This window comes from Staurois parvus, unplaced genomic scaffold (assembly GCF_062004578.1).
Source record: "Staurois parvus isolate SC_StPar_1 unplaced genomic scaffold, SC_StPar_1.0 ptg000414l, whole genome shotgun sequence".
NCBI lineage: Eukaryota > Metazoa > Chordata > Amphibia > Anura > Ranidae > Staurois > Staurois parvus.
The window spans coordinates 9,767,324-9,791,513 of record NW_028318210.1 but is presented as its reverse complement, the minus strand read 5'-3'; the positions used below and the strand labels follow the sequence as shown (position 1 = coordinate 9,791,513).

Here is a 24,190-nt window from a genome sequence, read left to right as displayed (position 1 = left end):
GTATTCGTAAAGTTTCAAAATTTATTGTTAAACATGTATATACAAAAATACAAACAGGAAGTCTAATAAATACACAGGTTTTGAATGCATGGCTCTTACAGATTTCCTGATAATGGATGTGTAATGTAGACCACTAGTCATCTTATTTATTAAGGCAAAGAGCAATGTGCAAAGATCATCAATCCGTGGTAACCAATCAAAATGTATATTTCACTAATTGAAAGTATACTGAAATCTAATAGGATGTTTATAGGTTAATGCACTTTTGCACATCATTACTGCCTTATTAAATCCCAACTCCAACCACAAGTTGGAAGGGTTGGACCCCTGGCCTGGAAGGGTTAGACCCCTGGCCTGGAAGGGTTAGACCCCTGGCCTTGTCAGTTTCCTTAGGGGAGAACTTCCTGAGTTCCTGTCCATTATGACAAGGGATCAGAAGACCAGCAAATGATGGGGAATTTCTCCACAGAGGACAAATTAATTAATAAAACATTTTTTAGTAGAAAAGGCTGAAGAAATTTTGTGATATATCAATGTCTGTCTGTGTTTTCTTGTCTCAGTGGTCCCTTTGTCTGTATCCCCTGTCCTGGTGTCATCTCCTTGATGGGGAAGCATAGACAGTAATAACATCTGAAAGAAATTCCAACCTTTTCTCACTAAAAAAAATGGTTAAGACTTTAAATAAGGCTGCATGCTTAACATTCATACATATACTTTACATACTGAGAACCTGGACTATTAGTGGTGCAGGTTTTCAATTGATAAATAAGAAGTTGATTCTTTTATACTGCTGGAACTTGCTTGTGTGTTGCCTGGGAAGTTGCCTTGGAGAAGGTTAATCTGTTTTTCTCTCCAAGTTAAGATCTGCTCAGACAGTTCCTCTAAATCAGCCTCGATAGATTCCATCCTCACCAAAGCCGTGTCCTGAGAAGAAGGTGGACACATTAGTATCCATATGAGTTCCTTTAACCATAAAAGTAACTGGATTATTAAACACCATGGAGGGCACCCATAACACTAGAGGAACTTTATTTAGCAGCTGCAAAAGTGGCTAATAGTAAATTCCCAGGCATCGATGGTCTCCTAGAGGAGCTATATAAAAGATATAATGAATACTTTTTACCTCCTCTCATAAATACACTGAATTTCTGCTGTTCAAGCTGTTCGTTTGCCCTCCTCCATGAATGAGGCCATTATAGTGGTAATTCTTACGCCAGCAAAGATCCATTGCAGCCCAACTCCTATAGGCAGATCTCCTTGCTAAATACCGATGTTAAGCTACTTGCTAGGGTGCTTGCTACGAGACTGGGGAAGGTTATTCCAGGGCTGATACACTCCAATCAGTCTGGTTTTATCCCGACCAGATCTATCACTCTTAACCATTTGCCGCCCGCCCTATGGCCGAATGGCGGCCGGCAAATGTCATCAGCATTCCGGGTGGACACCATATGGCGTCCTCCCGCACATGCGCAGATTGCGCTCCTGCAGAGCCGCGCGATCTGTCAGCGGCCGTGTACCTCGGACACGGCCGATGACAGATCTGAGTATCTGCCCCCGTTGCTGGTACCATGTGACCTGCTGTGACCAATCACAGCAGGTCACATGACAGTTGTATACAATGGATGGCTTCATTCATGCCATCCATTGTATACTAGTGTCTAGCTGTGAATGGTCACAGCTAATCACATGCACATGTCATGTGATTAGCTGTGGCCAAATCACAGCTAAGCACAAAAAAAAAAAAACCCCTGAACGAATCGATGTAATTCTTTGCTATAAGCAAAAAGTAAAAAAAAAAATACTGATCACTTCCCCAAAGTAGTACAATGTTACTATGGAAATATGAAAAAAAATCATAAAAAAAATAAAAAAAAATGTAATAAAAAATTAAATATAATAAAAAAAATATATATATATATATATTTTTTTTTTTCATACTGTAACCAGTCAGTGTCCCTGTTAACTGCCATGCCAGTTATATGATGACGCTGTACTGCACTGGTGACAGTATGTAAAAAAAAAAAAATAGTGAAAATTTAATTAAAAAAAAAAATATATATATATATATATATATATATATTTTTTTTTTTTCATACTGTCACCAGTCAGTGTCCCTGATCACCGCCATGCCAGTTATATGATGACGCTGTACTGCACTGGTGACAGTTTGTAAAAAAAAATAGTGAAACTAATTTTTTTAATTTTTTAATTTTCCGAAAAATTATGACAAAAAAATACAACTTCAAAAAACTCGCCATGCCTCTTATGAAGTACGTCGGACTGTCTACTTTGCAAAAAGGGGTCAATTAGGGGATATCTGTACTGTTCTGACATTCTTGGACCTCAAGAAATTAGATTGGCTGTCAGTACTTCAGGATTGATCAATATTTAGATCTATACAATAGTTTGTGAACTCTATAACTTTCCTACAAACTAAAAAATACATCCTAATTTGGGTTATTTTCACCAAAGACATGTAGTAGAATACATCTCGGCCTAAATTTATGAAGAACAATTATTTATATAATATAATTATTTATATAACTTTTATAACAGAAACAAAGAAAAACGTGTGTTTTTTTCAAAGGTTTTGGTCTTTTTTTATTAATTTAGCAAAAAATAAAAACCTCAGTGGTGATTAAATACCACCAAAAGAAAGCTCTAGTTGTGTGAAGAAAATGATAAAATTTTAGTTTTGGTACAATGTTGTATGACCGCACAATTGTCATTCAAAGTGTGCGAGCGCTGAAACCTGAAAAATGGCCTGGGCAGGAAGGTGTAAAATTGCCCGGTATGGAATTGGTTAATATACAGAGATTGTTCCTGAATATTAAACTCCCAGTGGATAATCCAGGCAAATGTGCTGTGTTTTCCCACCGATGCTGCCCAAGCCTTTAACAACATCGATTGCAAATACTTCTGGGCGGTGCTACATAAATTTAAGTTGGGAACCCCCTTTATTTCCTGGATTCAATAGCTCTATGCTGATCCCAAAGCTAAAATGAAAAACACCATGGAGGGAAAAAGGTGTACACTAACTTGTTGTTGTTCCATATTTTTATTAATTTTTAGGAAAAGGAATAAAATTGTACATACAATGCATTGCTAAAGGCAATCCAATGCATTAGGCAAGGATATACAGAAAAAGTGTGCTTGGTCAGATAACATGAGATAAGGAATCTAGCACATATTCCAAAATTGTGGGCCGCAATAGGAGATCATAAAGATTATTGTGATTAACAGTGAATGTTGTAAAGAAGGCATTAGTGTAAGAAGGTAGAGAAGAAATAACTAGAGAGGAAAAAAGGAAACAGAGAGGAGGGGGAAGAAGAGGTAAATCTCCCAGAATCGCACACCCTGGTTCACTACAGTAGTTATCTGAGAGATTCACTTGCTTTCTCAGCTGGAAAGTTGTGCTCTTCAGCACTACACTGGTGTTTTAGGGGAAAGAGGATCACACTGCTTTTTGGTCTCTTACAACAGCCTGGTTATGCTGATGATAAATGCTGCCATCTGATAAGAGGGGTCTGTAGAATGGCCATCTTATTAAACATATTAGCCCACATGCCTGGTTAACAAGCCCACCGCCTTGAGTGTGGCTGGGGTTATTGCTATTAGAAAAACAACCCAAAGCAAATAAAGATAGCATAAAAATACAATTGAACTAAATCAAATGAGCAAGAACCTATCTGGTGAACTCTCTTACAGAGAGCTGAGGACTCTTTCTCTATCCCCATATGACAGTTCTGGGCCAATCACCAACACTGTCAGTGGGAGAAACGTGTGAGACAACGGGTATGAAACACCATACCTGGATGTTCTAGGTTTGCCCCTGAAGGTCAAATGAAGTGGGCAGAGGAGGAAAAAAAAATGTATCTGTTACTGGGGAGGAAGGAACATAAGTAAACGTGTTGCTTTGCCTGCATGAGCACAGCACAGGTTTACTTTAAGAAGCTCAGCTCAGGTCTGTTGCTCTGCTACATGCTGCAAATGTAAAAGTCAGCTACTTCAAAGTGAAAACTTCAAGAATCTCTAAGAAGCAGCATTAGAGGAAGCTGGCAGCCACATGTGTTTCACTCCACATTGGTTACTGTAATATCAGGACAAAATTAAAGCTGCACTCACCAGATTTTTAGCACAGTCTGGTATCTCAGGAATTTTCCGGATGGTCTGGATGTAGAATTCTAAATTCTCAATGAATTTAACACCGAGGGGCAAAAGAGCAGCAGCAAACCTAGACAGGAAGTGAATACAGTGAAACTTGATAAATGGCTCACACACATAATTCCACACTGTAATAAAATGGGTTCACCAAATAATAATACAACATAAACGGGGGCATTTGACAAAATCGATTTCCTACAGAACTGCTGATCTGCCACTAGAATGTCAAAATGGTCCTCTAAAGTCATGACAATCATGTTAAGTTTGACAAATGTTACCTGTAGATAGCAGAGATAAGTCCACCAATAATAAAGTATATGTATAGCCAAAAACACTTTTTTGATGGATGTGGTGGGGATGGATCATAACCCGTCAGTTTACTTTTTGAGGTCCGTAACCTATTTGGAAATTTTCCTTTCCCTAACCTTCCTGGAGACACAACCCAACACAACAGGAATAAGAATAAATCTCTTCAAATTGAGGGGAATTCCCCTTTCAGACAGTTGTCACTAAACAAGTGTCCTTACTAGAAGTTTTCTCCTTACTACTTGTTCTGGTGACAACTCTTCTCATCACTTTCTGCCTAAGTAACAATGGTCCTAATGACAAACAGAGAACATATCCCCCCCCCCCCCCCCCAATGGAGATACAAACAGCAATAAAAGCCTGAGACTGGTTCTGACAGTCCCCAGTGTTATCGAACATCCAAAGAAAAAGTTTTGGCTATAAATGCACTTTAGATATTAGCTAATGAGTTTCACTATAGAGAACAAACACAAGCAATGGACCTACAAAAAGAGGACAGCTATACATTAGAGTTGTGGTCTTGAGCACCATAAGTGATATGCCTCCATCTCTAAATAAAAAAATCTTTTTTTTTTTGAACACACTAACACACACTGACAAGTTTTGTTTAATAACTAGACACAATAAAGTCTTTTTATACACATGATTGCAGTTCACAATAGATAGACAATAAAATTCCAACTACAAAAAGGGGGGATAATGAGCCGATTCATGATGTGCTAAATAGACATTGGCATAAATTCATAGCTGATCATAATTTTCATATTCATAATGTTATTTAAACATGATTATATGACATATTGCAACCAAAAAATTAATTGCATCCCAGAACTCGACATGTTTCATGGATCGCTGTCCACTTCCTCAGGAGTAGATGTAAGATAAGTGCCTATAAAAAAAAAAATTTTAAATAAAAAAATATGATGGTCTCAAATAGATAAGTGAAACCGCTCCCCAAAAGGAGGGGCAGATATCCTTAATACTTACAAAACAGCCCAGCAGCCTAAAGGGCAGAAGATAGTAGGGGACATCTCCGGGACAGACATCCCTTAGCATCTCTCCTGCCCCTTAGGCTGCTGGGTATTTTTCCTGAGCTGTTCTGTAGGTATTAAGGATATCTGCCCCTCCCTTTTGGGAGAATTTTCACCTATCTATATGGACACTATCATTATGTTATTTATTTACTTTTATAGACACTTATCTTGCATCTACTCCTGAGGAAGTGGACAGTGACCCACAAAACGCATCGAGTTCTGGGATGCAATTAATTTTTTGGTTGCAATGTGTCATATAATCATGTTTAAATAACATTATGAATTTGAAAATTATGATCAGCTATGCATATATGTTGATATAATGTCTATTTAGCACATCAAGAATCAGCCCATTATCCCCCCTTTTTTAGTTTTTGTGTCTATTTATTGTGAAATGCAATCTGCAATCATAGGTATAAAAAGACTTTATTGTGTCTAATATTAAACAATAAAACTTGTCATTATAAGTACCAACCTTATTCTGTTTTGTATGAACGCTTAGATTGTAAGCTCCAAGGAGCAGGGCCCTCCTTTCCCTCTTGTATTGAACTGTATTGTTGCTGTATTGTCTCCCATTATATTGTAAAGCGCTGAGCAAACTGCACTATATAAATCCTGTATAATAATAATAAAGTATGTGATCTGCCTCATATAAAGACCCATGACCAATGGATGTTTTTATTGTATATAACAATTGAGGACAAGCACATTAAGTCATGAGTTCCACTATTGCTCACAAGGTTTGCTTTAATGTTGCTCATCCCCTGCATGCATCTGAAATGTCTCCTAAACCATGCAACCATGTATTATTATGTATTTATACACGTGTAGATCTTGTGATGCTATACAAGTCCCTCCATGCTGCCAACATACTGTGGGAGATACAGAAATATCTCTTGCCACATCTCATATACAGGAAAAGATGTAATAATGCCAGCTAACAAATGAGTCCATTCTCACATTGTTTAGCATTGATTATAATTAACCTATACTCAGGAGGTATGAGGGCTGCCAAAACTGTCCTTACCTTCTTAAAATGCTACTTGCCTAGCTATCATTTCCAAGAGTCACTGACCTGGAACAAGTATGCAGATTAGGAGCTTTACTGGTTAGTAACTCAATGTAATAAAGACAGCCAAGTAACAAACATTCTACAAAGGACAGGTCAAAAACAGCGCTTACACACACTCACTGGCCACTTTATAAAGTCCATCTGTTCAATTGCTTGGTAACAAAAATTGTTAATCAGCCAATCACATTGCAGCAACTCATTTAGGTATCTAGATTTGGTGAAGATGACTTGCTGAAGTTCAAACCGAGCATCAGAATAGGGAAGAAAAGAGGATTTAAGTGATTTTGAACATGGCATGGTTGTTGGTGCCAGATGGGCTGTTCTGAGTATTTAAAAAACTGCTAATTTACTGGGAGTTTCATGTACAACCATCTCTAGGGTTTACAGAGAATGGTCCAAAAAAAGAGAAAATATTCAGTGAGCGGCAGTTGTGTGGACAAAAATGCACTGTTGATGTCAGAGGAGAATGGGCAGACTGGTTTCTGCAACATTCAGATGGTAGGGTCAGAATTTGGTGTAAACAACATGAAAGCATGGATCCATCCAGCCTTGTATCAACGGTTCAGGCTGGTGGTGTAATGGTGTGGGGGATAATTTCCAGGCACTAGCAAGGTGTACTGTATACTGTAAAGTGGCCGGTGAGTGTACTCGTCTCTGTATAGGTTTCCTTTAGAAGGATCACTATAAATAACATATGGTATATATAATAACATAATCACCTCTACCTGTAGGCACAATTATATTTGCCTGGTCAAATATGATGAAAATGTCAATAGATTCCAAGGGATGTACTCAGTTTTTTTACATGACTATCATTTTTATAAACAGGTTTATATATAAAAGAGGTTTTAATAACAAAGTTTTAAGTAGAATATTAATAAAGCTAAAATGAGAGTGCATCTCTTCCCAATAAACTGTATTTTTAGTATTGGATGGAATGCGTCAAGTTTTTTTACTGCGGTTTGCATCTCCATTGGGGAGATTCACCCTCACTAATTGTTCTGGTGACCTTTGTCATTAGCATAGAAAGTGATGAGAAATTCAATATTTTATAGTTTTCACTATAACAGGAGGTTATGGAAAACCTTATAATGGTGATGTCTGTTCAGGTGACAGTTGAAAAGAAGGAAAATCTCCCAAACAGGACAGAGAAAAAAAAAAAAAAAAAAAAGACATTGGGGTTGATTTACCAAAAGTGGAGAGTGAAAAATCTGGTGCAGCTCTGCATAGAATAAGCTTTCAGTTTTTTTTTTTTTTAGTCAACACTCAAAGGACAAGTTCACCTTTGAAAAAAAATAATAAATGCACATCTTTTTGCGGGTAAAACAAAAAAAAAAGAAAAAAAAAAAGTGCATTTATTTTTTTTAAATAGGAGCCTGCAAAGCAATGCACCTGGGATCAACAGATCATGGGTGTAATGCAGGACTCCTGCAGACTGTCAGTGTAAGCTGTCTGCTCGTACCTAGTATGGGCAGGCAGTTACACAAAACCAGGAAGAATCAATGGACTACCAGAGAGTTAACTGAAAACTACAAGCCGGCGGCAGCAGCAGCAGCAGCAGCAGCAGCAGCAGCAGCAGCAGCAAAGGTTTCCCCATTCACAGAACTCTGTGAATGAATGATGCGGCCAAGTGGACAGAGCCCCACATGGCTGTTTATTTTTTTTAAATAGTGACAGTGAGTTTGGGGAGAAGATCCCCAGCTCCTGTCACAGGGAGGCAGTGGATTGGGGAGCTGCTGCAGGAGTGGGGACATGTTACGTGTTCCAACCTAAAAACGGGTAGAACATGTAACATATTCCCGAAGGTGAGCTTGTCTTTTAATTGAACAAGCTGAAGTTAGAAGCTGATTGGCTACCATGCACAGCTGCACTCTCCAGTTTTAGCAAATCAACCCCATTGTGTCCAACCAATCATTACCCTATCAAAAAATTAATAAACACACAATTTTGTCTAGATACACTTTAAAGCTGAAGTTTATTCTGCTTATATTATGCCTTCCAAATATCTTCATATCTGGACAGGTATGAATACTTTTATACATGTAGAAGTAAAAGCTATAAGTAGTTGTTTTACATAGTACATATACTGCAACATTTGTTATTTTTGGCAGAGTAAAATACAAGGAAATGGAATAGACAGTATGAAGGCATTGGAGGTAGGTATGAAAATTGTGCCTTCATTATAATGCTGGTGGTACATTACCTGTGGTTTGATGCTTCAATGGGCAAATTTTCCTGGCACAATGGTTTAGCCAGCCTTTGTCTCAGACTACGTTTCTCTCTCAGAACGTCCTCCAAGTGGCTGTTTAGTGTTTGTAGGGCCTCACATTTTTGTCCTAGAATTTTCAAAGACAAGGGAGTAAGTGTAAATGGTTATTAAACATCACAGAGTTCTGAAGAAAATGATGGGGGGAGGGGGGGGGGTCTGACCTTGAGCAAATGAAGGATTGTTGACCATTACCAAGAACAAGGTTCCCTATGGCCAATACCACTGATTCTCTTTAGTTCTACATTTGTGCACTCACAGTTCCAAATGTTGTCACAAAGATGGAGTATATCTGTTGGGGTGGCATTTGTCAGGCTTAGCTTTTACACCTATCATAAACCATATAGTTCAGGTGCTAAAATGTAACAATATGCTATATATTCTAAAACAGTAAGCTATAGTCCATGTGACCACCCAGCAACTCTACCAGAACATTAACCAAACTTGTAAGGATAGTCTCTTCATGCTTTGTGGCAACCCAGCAGCTCTGCAAAGAACAACACCAGGAGTGATGTAATGCAAAACTCGGCCCAAAAATCTACATTGAGTGCTTGGGATTGCTCTTATAAGTGTAAAGTCACTGCACACCATTTGTGGCAAAATCATAGTCTCTGAATTTACCACAAATAGTGTGCGGTGACTTTACACTTATAAGAGCATTCCCAAGCACCTTTTCCACCTACTAGTTGTTCAATAAGATATTGTTCTATCAAGATAATAGATGTCGTAGTTAGAGAGGTTTTTTTTTCCCGAATAATCTTTATTCAAAAGTTTACAAAAATTGAAAAAGAACAGAACACAATACAAAAGCATCAAGCAGAATATGATATACAGCAGCGAATAAACGTTTGTGCCAGGTCAGCATAGTATCTAGCACTGTATTCAAATAGAACAAGAAAAAAAAAAAAAAAAAAAAAAAAAAAAAAAAGGTACAAACCAACATTTGAGGTAACACACAACCATGGGAGATTCTTATCACAACCTCAAAGCATATACCGAAATGATGGCAATGCTTATAAAGGTGTGATAGTGCATAAAGTAACACACAATGTAATGGTATGAGAAATAAACCAACTTGTGTAAGCCCTGTCACGTCTCACGTTTTCTGTAAGCACACGTCTATTTATTGACTCCCCCTATCAGGTGTTTATAGCATTCATCAGTGGCCACCTCTAGGAAGGTACAGGTTCCAAAACACCCATACCATCATAAACCATTAGCATTGAAAATTTTGTAAAGACAGCAGAGAAAAGGGGGCTAGTCCCAGTACTTGTAGCCATGTGTAGCAAACTTGCTCATCAGAGTTGGACGCGGAGTTCCCCTTTTTTATTAGAAGTATGCCTCAATCCTTTTTTCTCCTTCCCCCTCCGTTCCTGAGAGACACAGGGACAGATGTGTGTTAAAAGTTGCAGGCAGGCTGGAGCAGCAGGGGGCCCAGCACTACAAAGCTCCCCCATGGAGGCAGAACCTCTCCATCTAAGAACCTGTGTAGGCTCACACATCATAAAACAGATAAGGCAGCTTCTCCCAGGAATTGAAAGAGATTGTAACCTCATAAAACCTAACAGTTAAAGGTGACAGAAAGAAATGAACATTCCTCAAGTCAGGTTTTTCCCCTATGTTTCATGTCATGGATTATGACAAATGTTGGTTCTAATTCAGAGTTCGCCCGACTGACCCCTCCCAAAACAGCGTATTGGCCAGTTTTCAGAGCCACCCCCCCCCTGCAGGGGGACTTTAAAAGACAGGCTGGCAAGCCTAAAGATTTAAGCTGAAGAGATCTCCTAATTTTAACATCGTAACAGCAGGAGATCAAAGACCCTTTCCGCTCTGCAACTTGGATCTGCTTACCTTAAGGCTTAACATGGCAAGTAACTTAACCTTTTAACTTCTTCCTGTTATCTCTTGGCTGTGATATGCTATTTTTATATATAAATATATATATCTAGTTACATTTTCTTTGTAAATATTTTATTGCACCTGTTTGACTCTTTTAGTAACAAATCTTTCTTTCTGAAAGTGTTAAACTGTTTCTAAGCGCTTACTTGCAATTCACGAATTCCTGCCTTTTGAAGAGACGCTACTGTGTTTGTTTAATCCTCTGCCCAATAGGCCTGCAGTGACCGTATTGGGCAGGCGACTTTTCAACCATTACAGTGTATATTTGATAAAGAGTTTCCCCTTTCTCTGTACAAAAAGGGGTGGTGGCAGTGAAGGGTTAGTTGCGTGATTAACCCGACCCAGTAACAAGCGCATTCAGGCTGCCAGTGCGTCGATTGTGTTCCATTAGCTGGACAATCGTTGTGCAGGGCGAAGCTGAGTGTGGCATTGTTACGCGCGTCATGTCGCGGTTTTAGATCGGCCGGTCCTTTGGTCACGAGTTTGGTGAGAAGGTCTGGGGTCTGACACCGCGGGCGTGACGTATTATTGTTGGTCGCGGTCGTGCGATTGTCGCATGTTGGTGGTGGCGATCGGGCGACCGTGACACCATGGACCCCTCAGCTTATTGAATTTGTATGGTGTAACTTGATGGAGCACAATTTGACATTCCTTAAGCAGGGTGGAATTAACTTCCTCTCTCCACTTCTCAAAGACTGGAGGTGATGGGGAGATCCATTGTAGCAAAATACATTTGCAGGCTATAAATAGTAGTCTAGAAATAGAGGTCCGGGAATGGGGGGGGTAAAAAAAACTCCTCATCTAAGAATCCAAGTGTACATGCAAAAGGATCAATATGTATCTGCGCCTGGAAGAGAGAGGTTTAGTGAAGTTGTGGGTGTTTTGGTGACCACCTAGATCTGTAAAATTTGGCCCCAAATGACCAAGTCTGCTGCAAGTTGGTGAATAAATAAAATGTATACCTGCTCAACCATACCAATCTGTTTACTCTACAGGGAAATGTGGGTGCAAAGCAGGGCCTCTGTCCAACTTAAAGTCCAAAAGATATAGCAAAAAAAAAAAAAAAAGAAAAAACTGCCCTGCTGCTTCGAAATCCAGTAATTTCATAATGTTCAGACAGACAGCTAAAAACAAGTCTACCGTGTTTCAGCCACAAGTGAAAGCTATCATTAAAGTCTCTCATGGCTGAAATGCATTAGAAGACTTGTTGTTTTTAGCGGTTTTTACGGAACATTAATACATTATTGGAATTTGAAGCTGTGTACAGGACTTTTTGCTATACTGTTGCAAACTTTGATGCTGATAGCCAAGAAGGAGACATATTTGGAGGCCTGATTTAAAGATGTATGGGCAGTTTAAAACAATGAACGGCAAATTCGATAAAAAGAAAATATCAGAGCAACCTGATGACTTACTGAGGAAAAATGGATGAGTGATGTCTGCAGTCTCTTTCTCAGCCTTCAGCAATTCCAGCTCCAGACTCTTCTGCAAGGCAGATAGAAAACACTGAGACCGTATAGGTTTATACACAAAGTAAGACCAATCTCCAGGCAAACAGATAATAAAATTTCATACATCCGCTTATGTATTCATTGATAAAAAAAGACTCAGCAATTTCGATACATGCAGCTGTTCCCCATCCCCAACCCTGACACTAGCAAAGGTCCTAGCAAGGGCCAAGGAAGTCTGATACAAACCTGCCAATGCAGACTGTGCAAGGTCCCCCTCATTCCTGTCAGGAAAAGAAAAGTGACCCCCTGCATGTATAAGGATCACAAAGCCTAGGACATTGCCTCAGAAACTACCAAAAGCCACAGGTGGTAAAACACAGCATCACAGCAAGGCAAAGGATTGCACACAAAAGCAGCCTAACATATGCTTATGTATTTTATTTTGAAATGTTTATTGGAATTGGCATGGTGACAGGGTCTCTTTACAGCCTCATGCACACGGATGGTTATGGTAAGTATGACATATTTCCCAAATACAGAATCTCCATGTTCGGGGTTCAAGTCATATGCATGTTTACGTTGATGCACAAAAACATCAGTATATCCTAGTACGGCCATGTACAGCCATTCACTTCTATGGCCAGCTGTATGCGCTACCTGCGTCTCCCCAGGCAGGGAAAAACATTCTATGCTAGAGCCAATTGTGCATGAGGCCCAAGGGTATACCTAAAGAAAACATATTGTATGCATTGACTTTTATACTTGTAACAAGTCCTTTTTTTGGGGCAGCAAAGAGATGCTGAGCAGATGATGCTGTTCCTCTCAAAAAAACTATAATTCCAGCAGATAGTCACGACAGAGACAGAATATTTTGTACTTTGTGGAGTGGGTTATGCTGAAGGGTCTACAATCATGGAACACAACAAAACTCTGACAAGGGCATTAAGAAACAAATCTTGGACATGAGGTGTGTTGCAACCACAAAACAAAACAGAGGGCGCACTAATCTAGTGCATTATCCTTAAACCAGATCTTTTTTTTTTTGTTTGTTTAAAAAGTGGTAAATATTATACTCACAAAATAGTAAATGTCACAAGCTCATCATATAGAAACAGCACAGTCCAATCCACAATTCGTCATGTTGCATGACAGGGCAATAAGACCTCCGACAGGCTAATGCTTTTTGAGGACTGACGTTTTCAAGCAAGGGCAGGAGGTGTGTGCTACTTCATATTACAGCAAAGTCCAAATTCAGCCCAAACAGTTTTTGTTTTAACAGAATTGGGAATAGCTTTGACGGCTATTAATGTCTTGTTGGGTAGATTTGACCACATTCCCTGTTCCAGTGGCAGCAGGACAAGAAATGAAGGGAAGGGCTATCACTGGAACTGTAAGACGCAAACAGTATTTATAATCTGAGGGCGATTCTAACCCCTTTTCCATTCTACTGAACAAGTGTATTATAGCCAGTCAGCCCACTAGTAAGATCTTCTATCTTGTCCTGTATTCCAAAGGGAGTAAGGGAAAATATTCCCAAAGAGAACACCAAACACAATAAAATAAAACAAAACTACATAAAATAAAACTTTAGGGAATTAAAAAAAAAAAAAAAATTATCAGAATATGCAAAAACAGCTACAGCTAGCGCAGTGTTTCTCAACTCCAGTCCTCATGGACCCCCAACAGGTCATGTTTTCAGGATTTCCCTCAGATGAAACAGCTGTGGTAATTACTAAGGCAGTGAAACTGATCAAATCACCTGTGCAAAATAATGGAAATCCTGAAAACATGACCTGTTGGGGGTCCATGACTGCAGTTGAGAAACACTGAGCTTGCGGAAGATCAGAGGTGGATTCTTAAGGAGAGGGTGAGGGGGGCCCCTGCAGTCCGAAGACTCCAATGAAACTAAAAGTATCAACATAATTTCAGACATTGTAGCAGAAAACGCCTTTCTTGATAAACAAGAGGAGGCGGCCACCCCTGAAGAGACTAGTTTAATGTACAGGTAAACCCAATGATTGAACATTTTTTATTTGTTCCATTTTAGTCTTGTTAATATACTTTAAAGTGCTTTGTTATAGTTGTTCAAAATACCTGTTGATCCTGCCAGAAATCACATGAGCTGATGACACTCAGCAAAGAGCACAGGAGATTATCAGCTAAAATGTTCTATGTTCCCACTGTGGACTACAAATGGCCTGCCCTTATGTTATGGAGGAACTAAGAGAGGGAGATGTCCTGTATTCCTATACTTCCAGGACATTTCCACCCCTCCATACACACAGTACAGTAAGTAAGCATTAGCCCTTGACAAGAAATGTGTTTCTGGCAGGTTCACAAAGGATACAAAGGCTGAAAAAAAAGAAACTAATGCCGGCAACACATCCAAGGACTGGCAAGCTTTAATACATTATGTTTTTGTTCTTTCTTGGATACACCATAACCACTTGCCCTCCTGAGGATTTACCCCCCTTCCTGACCAGGCCATGTATTGCAACACGGTGCTGCGTTACTTTTACTAACAAGTGCGTGGTCATGCAACACTGCAACCAAATGAAATGCATATTCTTTTTCCCCAACAAATAGAGCTTTCTTTTGGTGGTATTTGATTGCCTGTGCGAGTTTTATTTTTTGCGCTATGAACAAAAAAAGACCGACAATTTTGAAAAAAAACACAAAAAAAAAAAACCCCAATATTTTTGACTTTTTGCTATTAAACATGTCCAGTAAAAAAATGTAAAAAAAAAATCAAATTTCGTCATAAATTTAGGCCAAAATGTATTCTGCTACATGTCTTTGCTAACAAAAATCCCAATATGTGAGAATTCATTGGTTTACATGAAAGTTATAGAGTTTACAAATGGCGGAACTGCGATGGGCATTCTGACACTGGGGGGGGGGGGGGGGGGATGACCTGACTAACTGCCACTGAAATCCCCAATGAAACCAATACAGGATCAGTGCTAACAAAAAGCACTGACATTGTACTAATGGCACTGGGCAGGAAGGGGTTAACATGTGGGGCGATCAAAGGGTTAACTGTGTGCAGTTTTAGTATGAGGCTGTGTTTCACTGTAAGCACACTGCTTTGTATGGCTCTGCTATGCAGAGCCATAAAAAGCAGTGTGCAGGAGCTGACAGGAGAGAGATATGTATTGTTTACATACAGGTCTCTCCCCTGTCGGAAATACTCAGAGATCGCCGGGACTCTGTGATTGACAGCCGAGGCCGTGGATGGCGGTGCAGGTAGGCCGCATGCTCACGCCCCCTACTTGGAACTGCAAAATCATGGATATATACATGATTTTGCGCAAACGTGCCACCCTGTAGCAGTATTTCTGCTAAAGGGCAGCGCAGAAGCGGTTAAAGTGGAAGTAAAGTCAAAACCTAAAGATAAACCGACTCTCAGCCACATTCTAAGAGTAATCTATTTAGCCCTGTAAAGCAAAAATCGCTATACTTGCCTGTTCTGCAGCTGCGCTGGTCTGGCCCCAGCATCAGCTGTCAGTGGCGACTTCAGTGTGTGGGAGTGTGCAGAAGAGGCAGCAGACAATGGAAGCCCCATATTAATTCATTGGTGACATCACTTCCCAGCTGTTGTCAGTTTTTCTCCTGCACACAGCAACCGCCACTGCAGAACAGGTAAAAATAGCGATTTTTACTTTACAGAGCTAGATAGAGTAGGCTTAGAATGTGGCTGAGAATAGAGTTTGTTAGCTTTTGACTTTACTTCCACTTTTATGATTCTGCAGCACAAACAGAAGAGCACCAGATAAATAGGAAACAGTAATTCACCTCTCTAATTTCAGCCTTGAGCGCAGAAATCTTCTCCAGCTCGTCTACACGACTAAAGACTGAGGTCTCTTCCCGAGCTTGGTCCAGTGTGTCCTAGATAATGGGTTTATAATATATGGTGTTATACTAATGCAGCATAAACAACCATTAACATGAATTCTCTTCCACTAAAAACACAGTTCTTCACTGACCAATAAAAATTGTTGGTTTATAAAAGAGATGCAGCAAATCTACACGAATGACTTTATGTCTCCAATAATGTGCGTGACAAATGTTAAAAGGAATAGAAAATCATGATTTTTGTGAGATTTATACCCTTACCTGACCAATTTCTTGTGGTCTTGCAGACAGGTCATACATATAGACTTACATACCTTATTTTAGAGATGTCATCACTGGGTCTCTGTTCTTCTTATGTAATAGAGACAGATCATGGCTGGTGAGAGGGGCCCGCAGGATGCTGTACATAGCTTCCTGAAAACATCACAGCACCCTTCCTCAGGACTGTTCTTAACCGCTTCCCGACCGCCCTATAGCAGAAATATTGCTACAGGGCGGCACGGGTGTGCAAAATCACATATATATACATGATTGTGCATTTCTGGGTAGGAGGCGCTGGCGAGGCAGGCGTGCATGCCCTACCCGCGCCGCCATTCGTGGCCACAGCTGTCAATCACCAGGTCCCGGCTAGTGATTACTTGCTGGTGCCTGATTGCCGAGCATCTCTGATGGGAAGAAAACAAAACAGTTTTCCTCTCTGTCAGCTCCTGCACACTGACACAAGTAAAACAGCACACAGTTAACCCTTTGATTGCCCCTCGTGTTAACCCCTTCCTGCCCAGTGCCATTAGTACAGAGTCAATGATTTTTTTTTAGCACTGATCATTGTACTGGTGTCAAATTTTATTTTTAAAATGTGTTTACTGGAGATGTTTAATGGCAAACAGTAGGGCTTTTTTTTTATAGCAAAAAAATAAAAAACGCACAGGCGATCAAATACCACCAAAAGAAAGCTCAATTTGTGGGGGAAAAAAGGACATCAATTTAATTTGGTTGCAGCGTTGCATGACCGTGCAATTGTCAGTTAATGTAATGCAAAAAATAGCCTGGTCAGGAAGGGGGGTAAATCCTCAGGAAGGCAAGTGGTTAAAGTGGTTGTAAAGGCTCACGGTTTTCCACCTTCATGTATTCTGTGCATGAAGGACTCTCCCTCCTCATTGGCTGTGACAGCCAATGGCTCTCACTGCTGTCAATCACAGCCAGTGAGCCAATGAAGAGAGAGGGGTCATACCGACTGTGTGTGACTGGCCCCCGCAGAGCAGTGGCTCGGGAGCAAGCCTGCTTGGGTGTCCCCAAAGCAAGCTGGAGGCAGGAGGGAGGGGCCAGATGCACTAGTGGGGGACCTGAGAAGAGGAGGATCGGGGCTGCGATTCCCGCAATCGCGCTGTGGGCAGAGATGTGTGGGGGTGCCATTCAGAATGAATGACAGATCTGTACATCTTACAAGAGCAGTGCGGTTTGGGTGCAGAAACAGGTGCAATTCCTGCACCCGCACCCAGCGTGAACCCACAGTAACAATTCTGCTTGCTGCATTTTTGGCGCAGTAAAAAAACAAAAAAACAAAAACAAAACACACCTCCCAATTGAACGCAATGGACAACGTGGTGCCATTTTTGAGTCACGTCATGTTAAAGCCGCACTGTAAATGCGGTAAAACCGTCGCAAACATTCATATGCGTTTTTTCCGCAGATCTGAGTGCAAGTAGCCTTAGTGAGTGATTGGGACCCCCCAGTCCGGAGAGGGCAGCAAGGCGTGCTGCGACATCTTCAGACACAACAAGCTCTGCTGCTAGACCCCCCCACACCACACTCAGCCACAGGAGGGTCTCGTTCGCCAATATCTGGCCTGCCATGGCACTTGGCGCTCACCAGCTGGATGTCTATCCCTCCAGGAAGATCTGTGGAGCTCAGCTGTACAGCGCCCCCTCCTGTGTGGTACCTGTGTCAGGACTTCCGGCCCCAGACACCGCTCTATCAGGGAAGACGCTGCAGGGGCCTGAACGGGATGCCACGGATTGGTCGCCATCGTCTGTCACCACCAGTGTAGAATGTACACCCCGGGAGACGAACACAGCGCTCACTGGGCGGAGGACCAATCACAGAGGCGGGACTGGAAGTGTCCCTCCCGGCGCTCCGTACCGGCGCCATGTTGTGATTGGAGGAGCCAGCTGGAGGAGGGCGTGGGGAGGGGTTGTTGCCGGAAGTAGCCGTGTGTGGAGTTGTAATTAGTCAGTGTGCCAGGTGTGTAGCGGGCAGCGCCCGTCCATAGACTGCTAGAAGTTCAGTCTGCATGGTGGCTGCTCAGACTGACAGCTCCGCGTCACCGAGCCTACTCCGAGCCTCTTCCCTGCTGAGGGCCGGCTGGGGCTACCCAGCCCTGAAGTGGAGGAGCGCTCCCCTCATCTCCATCAGAGGGCACCCCATCCCCCTCCACAGGTGAGCAGTGACATTGTACATGTGATGTAGAAGAGTCCTCCTCAGTGTGGTCCTATGGTGTGATATGGAAGGCTCAGCTACTCACCCCTCACTTTCTCTATTACTTTTACTGGACTTAGAGTGTCACCTCATCCCTAGAATCCTGAACACGTATCATTGTACAGCTCGTGACGCCGATGAACCCCTTGTCTCGTGACGCCGATGAACCCCTTGTCTCGTGACGCCGATGAACCCCTTGTCTCGTGACGCCGATGAACCCCTTGTCTCGTGACGCCGATGAACCCCTTGTCTCCTGACAATTTACCCGCTTCCTGGCCAGGACATTCTTTGCGTTCTGGCACTGCATTAATTTAACTGACAATTGCGCGGTCATGTAATGCTGCACCCAAATGAAATTTAGATCCTTTTTTTCCCCACAAATAGAGCTTTCTTTCGGTGGTATTTGATCGCCTGTGCAGTTTTTATTTGCGCTATAAAAAACAACCGACAGTTTTGAGAAAAAAAACAATATTTTTGTCCTTTTGCTACATCATATTATACAGGATTTATATAGCGCCAACAGTTTGCTCAGCGCTTTACAATATAATGGGAGACAATACAGCAACAATACAGTTCAATACAAGAGGGAAAGGAGGGCCTTGCTCCTTGGGGCTTACAATCTAGGAGGGAGGGGCTAGTGGTACAAAAGGTAGTAACTGTGGGGGGTGGACTGGTTGGAAAAGTAGAAGATTCCAGTATTAGCTGAGGGCAGGATATGCTTCCCTGAAGAGATAGGTTTTCAGAGATCACCTAAAAGTTGGCAGAGTAGGCGATAGTCTGATAGATTGGGGTAAAGAGTTCCAGAGGATGGGGGAAGCTCTGGAGAAGTCCTGGAGACGAGCATGGGAGGAGGAGACAAGGGAGCTAGAGGGGAGGAGGAGACAAGGGAGCTAGAGGGGAGGAGGAGACAAGGGAGCTAGAGGGGAGGAGGAGACAAGGGAGCTAGAGGGGAGGCGGAGACAAGGGAGCTAGAGGGGAGGCGGAGACAAGGGAGCTAGAGAGCAGGAGGTGTTGCGAGGAGCGGAGAGTCCGGTTTGGATGATATTTGGAGACAAGATCGGTGATGTAATTTGGGGCAGAGTTATAAATGGCTTTATATGTTGTTGTTAATGTTTTGAATTTTATCCGTTGGGCAATGGGAAGGCAGTGGAGGGATTGGCAGAGAGGGGTGGCAGATACAGATTGGTTAGTAAGGTGGATGAGTCTGGCAGCAGCATTCATGATAGACTGAAGAGGGGATAGCCTGCGATTCGGTAGGCCAATGAGGAGGGAATTACAATAGTCAAGGCGAGAGATAACAAGGGAGTGAATAAGTTGCTTAGTGGTTTCCGAGGTTAGGATCGGGCGTATCTTGGAGATGTTGCGGAGGTGAAGTCTACAAGATTTGGACAGCGATTGGATTTGGGGGTGAAAGGACAGATGGCGTCTAGGATTACACCTAGTAACCTAGCATGAGGGGAGGGACTGATGATTGTATTATTGATCTTGATGGAGAAGTCAGGGGAGGGGGCACGGGCTGGGGGGAATATTAAGAGCTCAGTTTTGGAAAGATTGAGTTTGAGGAAGTGGAGTGACATCCATGCCAATATGTAGGTTAGTCATGCGAGAGGAGACTTATGCCGGTCATGGGTTGAAAATCAGCCAATTTTTCAGCTGATAAAAAAATCTGCCGATTTTCGCACTGTTAGTGGGTTAATTGGTCGGCCGTTTTTTGGGGTTTTTGCACATTTTCTTTTTATCGGGCATGTTGGAAAATTTGCGGCCGATTTTGACGATCGACTGATTTTGATGTGCAAATCGGCCGATGATTTTACCGATTAAAAAAATCTGTGCATGAGCCGTGACCTGCAAGAAGAAGAAAAATAATAAGAAGAATTCCAGTCCTCTATTATATTTTATATGAAAAAGTCTTGCGGTTGCAACAAATGTATCCATTTGTATCCAAATAAAAACATCTGTACCCAAATAAAAACATTGTAATACATTATTTGGGTACAGATGTTTTTATTTGGATACAAATGGATACATTTGTTGCAACCGCAACACTTTTTCATATAAAATATAATAGAGGACTGGAATTCTTCTTCCTCTTCTCCCTTCTTCTTTTTCTTCTCCCTTCTTCTTTTTCTTCTCCCTTCTTCTTTTTCTTCTCCCTTCTTCTTTTTCTTCTCCCTTCTTCTTTTTCTTCTCCCTTCTTCTTTTTCTTCTCCCTTCTTCCTCTTCTTCTCCCTTCTTCCTCTTCTTCTCCCTTCTTCCTCTTCTTCTCCCTTCTTCTTCTTCTTCTTCTCCCTTCTTCTTCTTCTTCTTCTCCCTTCTTCCTCTTCTTCTCCCTTCTTCTTCTTCTTCTTCTTCTTCTCCCTTCTCCCTTCTCCCTTCTTCCTTCTTCCTTCTTCCTTCTTCCTCTCCCTTCTTCCTCTTCTTCTCCCTTCTTCCTCTTCTTCTCCCTTCTTCCTCTTCTTCTCCCTTCTTCCTCTTCTTCTCCCTTCTTCCTCTTCTTCTCCCTTCTTCCTCTTCTTCTCCCTTCTTCCTCTTCTTCTCCCTTCTTCCTCTTCTTCTCCCTTCTTCCTCTTCTTCTCCCTTCTTCCTCTTCTTCTCCCTTCTTCCTCTTCTTCTCCCTTCTTCCTCTTCTTCTCCCTTCTTCCTCTTCTTCTCCCTTCTTCCTCTTCTTCTCCCTTCTTCCTCTTCTTCTCCCTTCTTCCTCTTCTTCTCCCTTCTTCTTTTTCTTCTCCCTTCTTCTTTTTCTTCTCCCTTCTTCTTCTTCTCTCTTCTCCCTTCTTCTCCCTTCTCCCTTCTTCTCCCTTCTTCTTCTTCTTCTTCTCCCTTCTTCTTCTTCTCCCTTCTCTCTTCTTCTTCTTCTTCTCCCTTCTTCTTCTTCTTCTTCTCCCTTCTTCTTCTTCTTCTTCTCCCTTCTTCTTCTTCTTCTTCTCCCTTCTTCTTCTTCTTCTTCTCCCTTCTTCTTCTTCTTCTCCCTTCTTCTTCTTCTTCTTCTCCCTTCTGCTTCTTCTTCTTCTTCTCCCTTCTGCTTCTTCTTCTTCTTCTCCCTTCTGCTTCTTCTTCTTCTTCCTTCTGCTTCTTCTTCTTCTTCTCCCTTCTGCTTCTTCTTCTTCTTCTCCCTTCTGCTTCTTCTTCTTCTTCTCCCTTCTGCTTCTTCCTTCCTCTTCTCCCTTCTGCTTCTTCCTTCCTCTTCTCCCTTCTGCTTCTTCCTTCCTCTTCTCCCTTCTGCTTCTTCTCCCTTCTTCTTTATTTGGATACAAATGGATACATTTGTTGCAACTGCAAGACTTTTTCATATAAAATATAATAGAGGACTGGAGTTCTTCTTCCTCTTCCCTTCTTCCTCTTCTCCCTTCTTTTTCTTCTCCCTTCTTTTTCTTCTCCCTTCTTTTTCTCCTCCCTTCTTTTTCTTCTCCTCCCTTCTTTTTCTTCTCCTCCCTTCTTTTTCTTCTCCTCCCTTCTTTTTCTTCTCCTCCCTTCTTTTTCTTCTCCTCCCTTCTTTTTCTTCTCCTCCCTTCTTTTTCTTCTCCTCCCTTCTTTTTCTTCTCCTCCCTTCTTTTTCTTCTCCTCCCTTCTTTTTCTTCTCCTCCCTTCTTTTTCTTCTCCTCCCTTCTTTTTCTTCTCCTCCCTTCTTTTTCTTCTCCTCCCTTCTTTTTCTTCTCCTCCCTTCTTTTTCTTCTCCTCCCTTCTTTTTCTTCTCCTCCCTTTTTTTCTTCTCCTCCCTTTTTTTCTTCTCCTCCCTTCTTTTTCTTCTCCTCCCTTCTTTTTCTTCTCCTCCCTTCTTTTTCTTCTCCTCCCTTCTTTTTCTTCTCCTCCCTTCTTCTCCTTCTCCTCCCTTCTTTTTCTTCTCCTCCCTTCTTCTCCTTCTCCTCCCTTCTTTTTCTTCTCCTCCCTTCTTCTCCTTCTCCTCCCTTCTTCTCCTTCTCCTCCCTTCTTCTCCTTCTCCTCCCTTCTTCTTCTCCTTCTCCTCCCTTCTTCTTCTCCTTCTCCTCCCTTCTTCTTCTCCTTCTCCTCCCTTCTTCTTCTCCTTCTCCTCCCTTCTTCTTCTCCTTCTCCTCCCTTCTTCTTCTCCTTCTCCTCCCTTCTTCTTCTTCTCCTTCTCCCTTCTTCTTCTTCTCCTTCTCCCTTCTTCTTCTTCTCCTTCTCCCTTCTTCTTCTTCTCCTTCTCCCTTCTTCTTCTTCTCCTTCTCCCTTCTTCTTCTTCTCCTTCTCCCTTCTTCTTCTTCTCCTTCTCCCTTCTTCTTCTTCTTCTTCTCCCTTCTTCTTCTTCTTCTTCTTCTTTCTTCTTCTTCTTCTTCTTCTTCTTCTTCTCCCTTCTCCCTTCTTCTTCTTCTTCTCCCTTCTTCTTCTTCTTCTTCTTCTTCTCCCTTCTTCTTCTTCTTCTTCTCCCTTCTCCCTTCTTCTTCTCCCTTCTCCCTTCTTCTTCTTCTCCCTTCTGCTTCTTCTTCTTCTCCCTTCTTCTTCTTCTTCTCCCTTCTTCTTCTTCTTCTCCCTTCTTCTTCTTCTTCTCCCTTCTTCTTCTTCTTCTCCCTTCTTCTTCTCCCTTCTTCTTCTTCTTCTTCTTCTCCCTTCTGCTGCTTCTTCTTCTTCTCCCTTCTGCTTCTTCTTCTTCTCTTCCTCTTCTCTTCTTCTCCCAGAAGTTATGGGGTTAATGCCGGCCATAGATGGGACGAAAATCGGCCAATTTTTTTAACGTTGGCCCGATCGAACGACCAATTTTTTTTTTCTTTTTCTTTGAAAAATCCACCGATTTTCAACCCGTCTATGGCCTGCATAAAAGGATGAGGTGAGGAGTAGATAGATTTGTGTGTCATCAGCATAGAGATGGGAGTTTATCAAGTGACCAAGGGAGGAGGTGTAGATGGAGAAGAGTAGGGGTCCAAGGACAGAACCTTGAGGGACCCCCTACAGAAAGAGGGAGTGAAGAGGAGGAGGCAGCGTTATAGGTAATGCTGAAGGAGTGCTGCGATAGGTAGGAGGAGAACCAGAAGAGAGCAGAGGCTCTGAGGCCAAGAGAGTGGAGTTTTTTTGAGGAGGAGGGGATGGTCAATAGTATCAAAAGCCGCAGAGAGGTCAAGTAGTAAGAGTATGGAGTAGTGGCCATTGGTTTTAGCTGTTAGATCATTAGTGCGTTTTAGTAGGGCAGTTTCAGTGGAGTGGAGTGAGCGAAAGCCAGACTGTAAAGGGTCAAGGAGGTTGTTGTCGGTGAGGTGGGAGCTCAGGCGATTGTAGACTAAGCGTGCTAAGAGTTTAGAGGTAAATGGCAGCAGGGAGATGGGTCTTAAGTTGTTCAGGTTGGTGGGGTCCAGGGAGGGTTTTTTAAGTATGGGAGTGACGTGCACATGCTTTAGAGGGGAAGGGAAGGCACCAGTAGAGAGGGAAAGATTGAAGATGTGAGGGAGCAGAGGATGGAAGAAGAGGGTGACCGTAGTAGTTGTGAGGGGACAGGATCCAGGGGGCACGTAGTGAGATGGGCTTCTGAGAAAACCTTAGTGACCTCTTCAGTAGTAGCAAGGTCAAAAGAGGAAAGTGTTGAGGGAGGTTTAGTATAAGGTATGCTAAGTGGGATGGATGTCTGTGCAGTGGCGATGCCCCTACGAATTGCATCAATCTTGTTTTTGAAATGATTTGCAATCTCGTAAGTAGTGAGTGAGGTACTGGGTGGAGGTGGAGA

At 42.0% G+C, this 24,190-nt stretch overlaps 2 protein-coding genes across 2 annotated transcripts in view; one reads left to right on the top strand and one right to left on the bottom strand.

The window, feature by feature from the left end:
* Position 1: 1 nt before the first annotated feature.
* Positions 2–18,126, bottom strand: HAUS2 (HAUS augmin like complex subunit 2). The gene is made up of 6 exons (XM_089686931.1): positions 17,987–18,126; positions 15,988–16,080; positions 12,157–12,226; positions 8,780–8,912; positions 4,126–4,234; positions 2–924 (listed from the first exon to the last, which is right to left on the bottom strand). The coding sequence occupies exons 1-6, from the start codon at positions 18,071–18,073 to the stop codon at positions 739–741; spliced, it is 678 nt and encodes a 225-aa protein (XP_089543057.1). The 5' UTR covers positions 18,074–18,126; the 3' UTR covers positions 2–738.
* A 96-nt stretch (positions 18,127–18,222) lies between these two features.
* The window catches only part of LRRC57 (leucine rich repeat containing 57), a 31,398-nt gene continuing 25,430 nt past the window's right edge, over positions 18,223–24,190 (top strand). The window contains exon 1 of the mRNA XM_089686929.1: positions 18,223–18,483. The gene's annotated coding sequence lies outside the window, so the exon portion shown is untranslated. The remainder of the gene's footprint in view (positions 18,484–24,190) is intronic.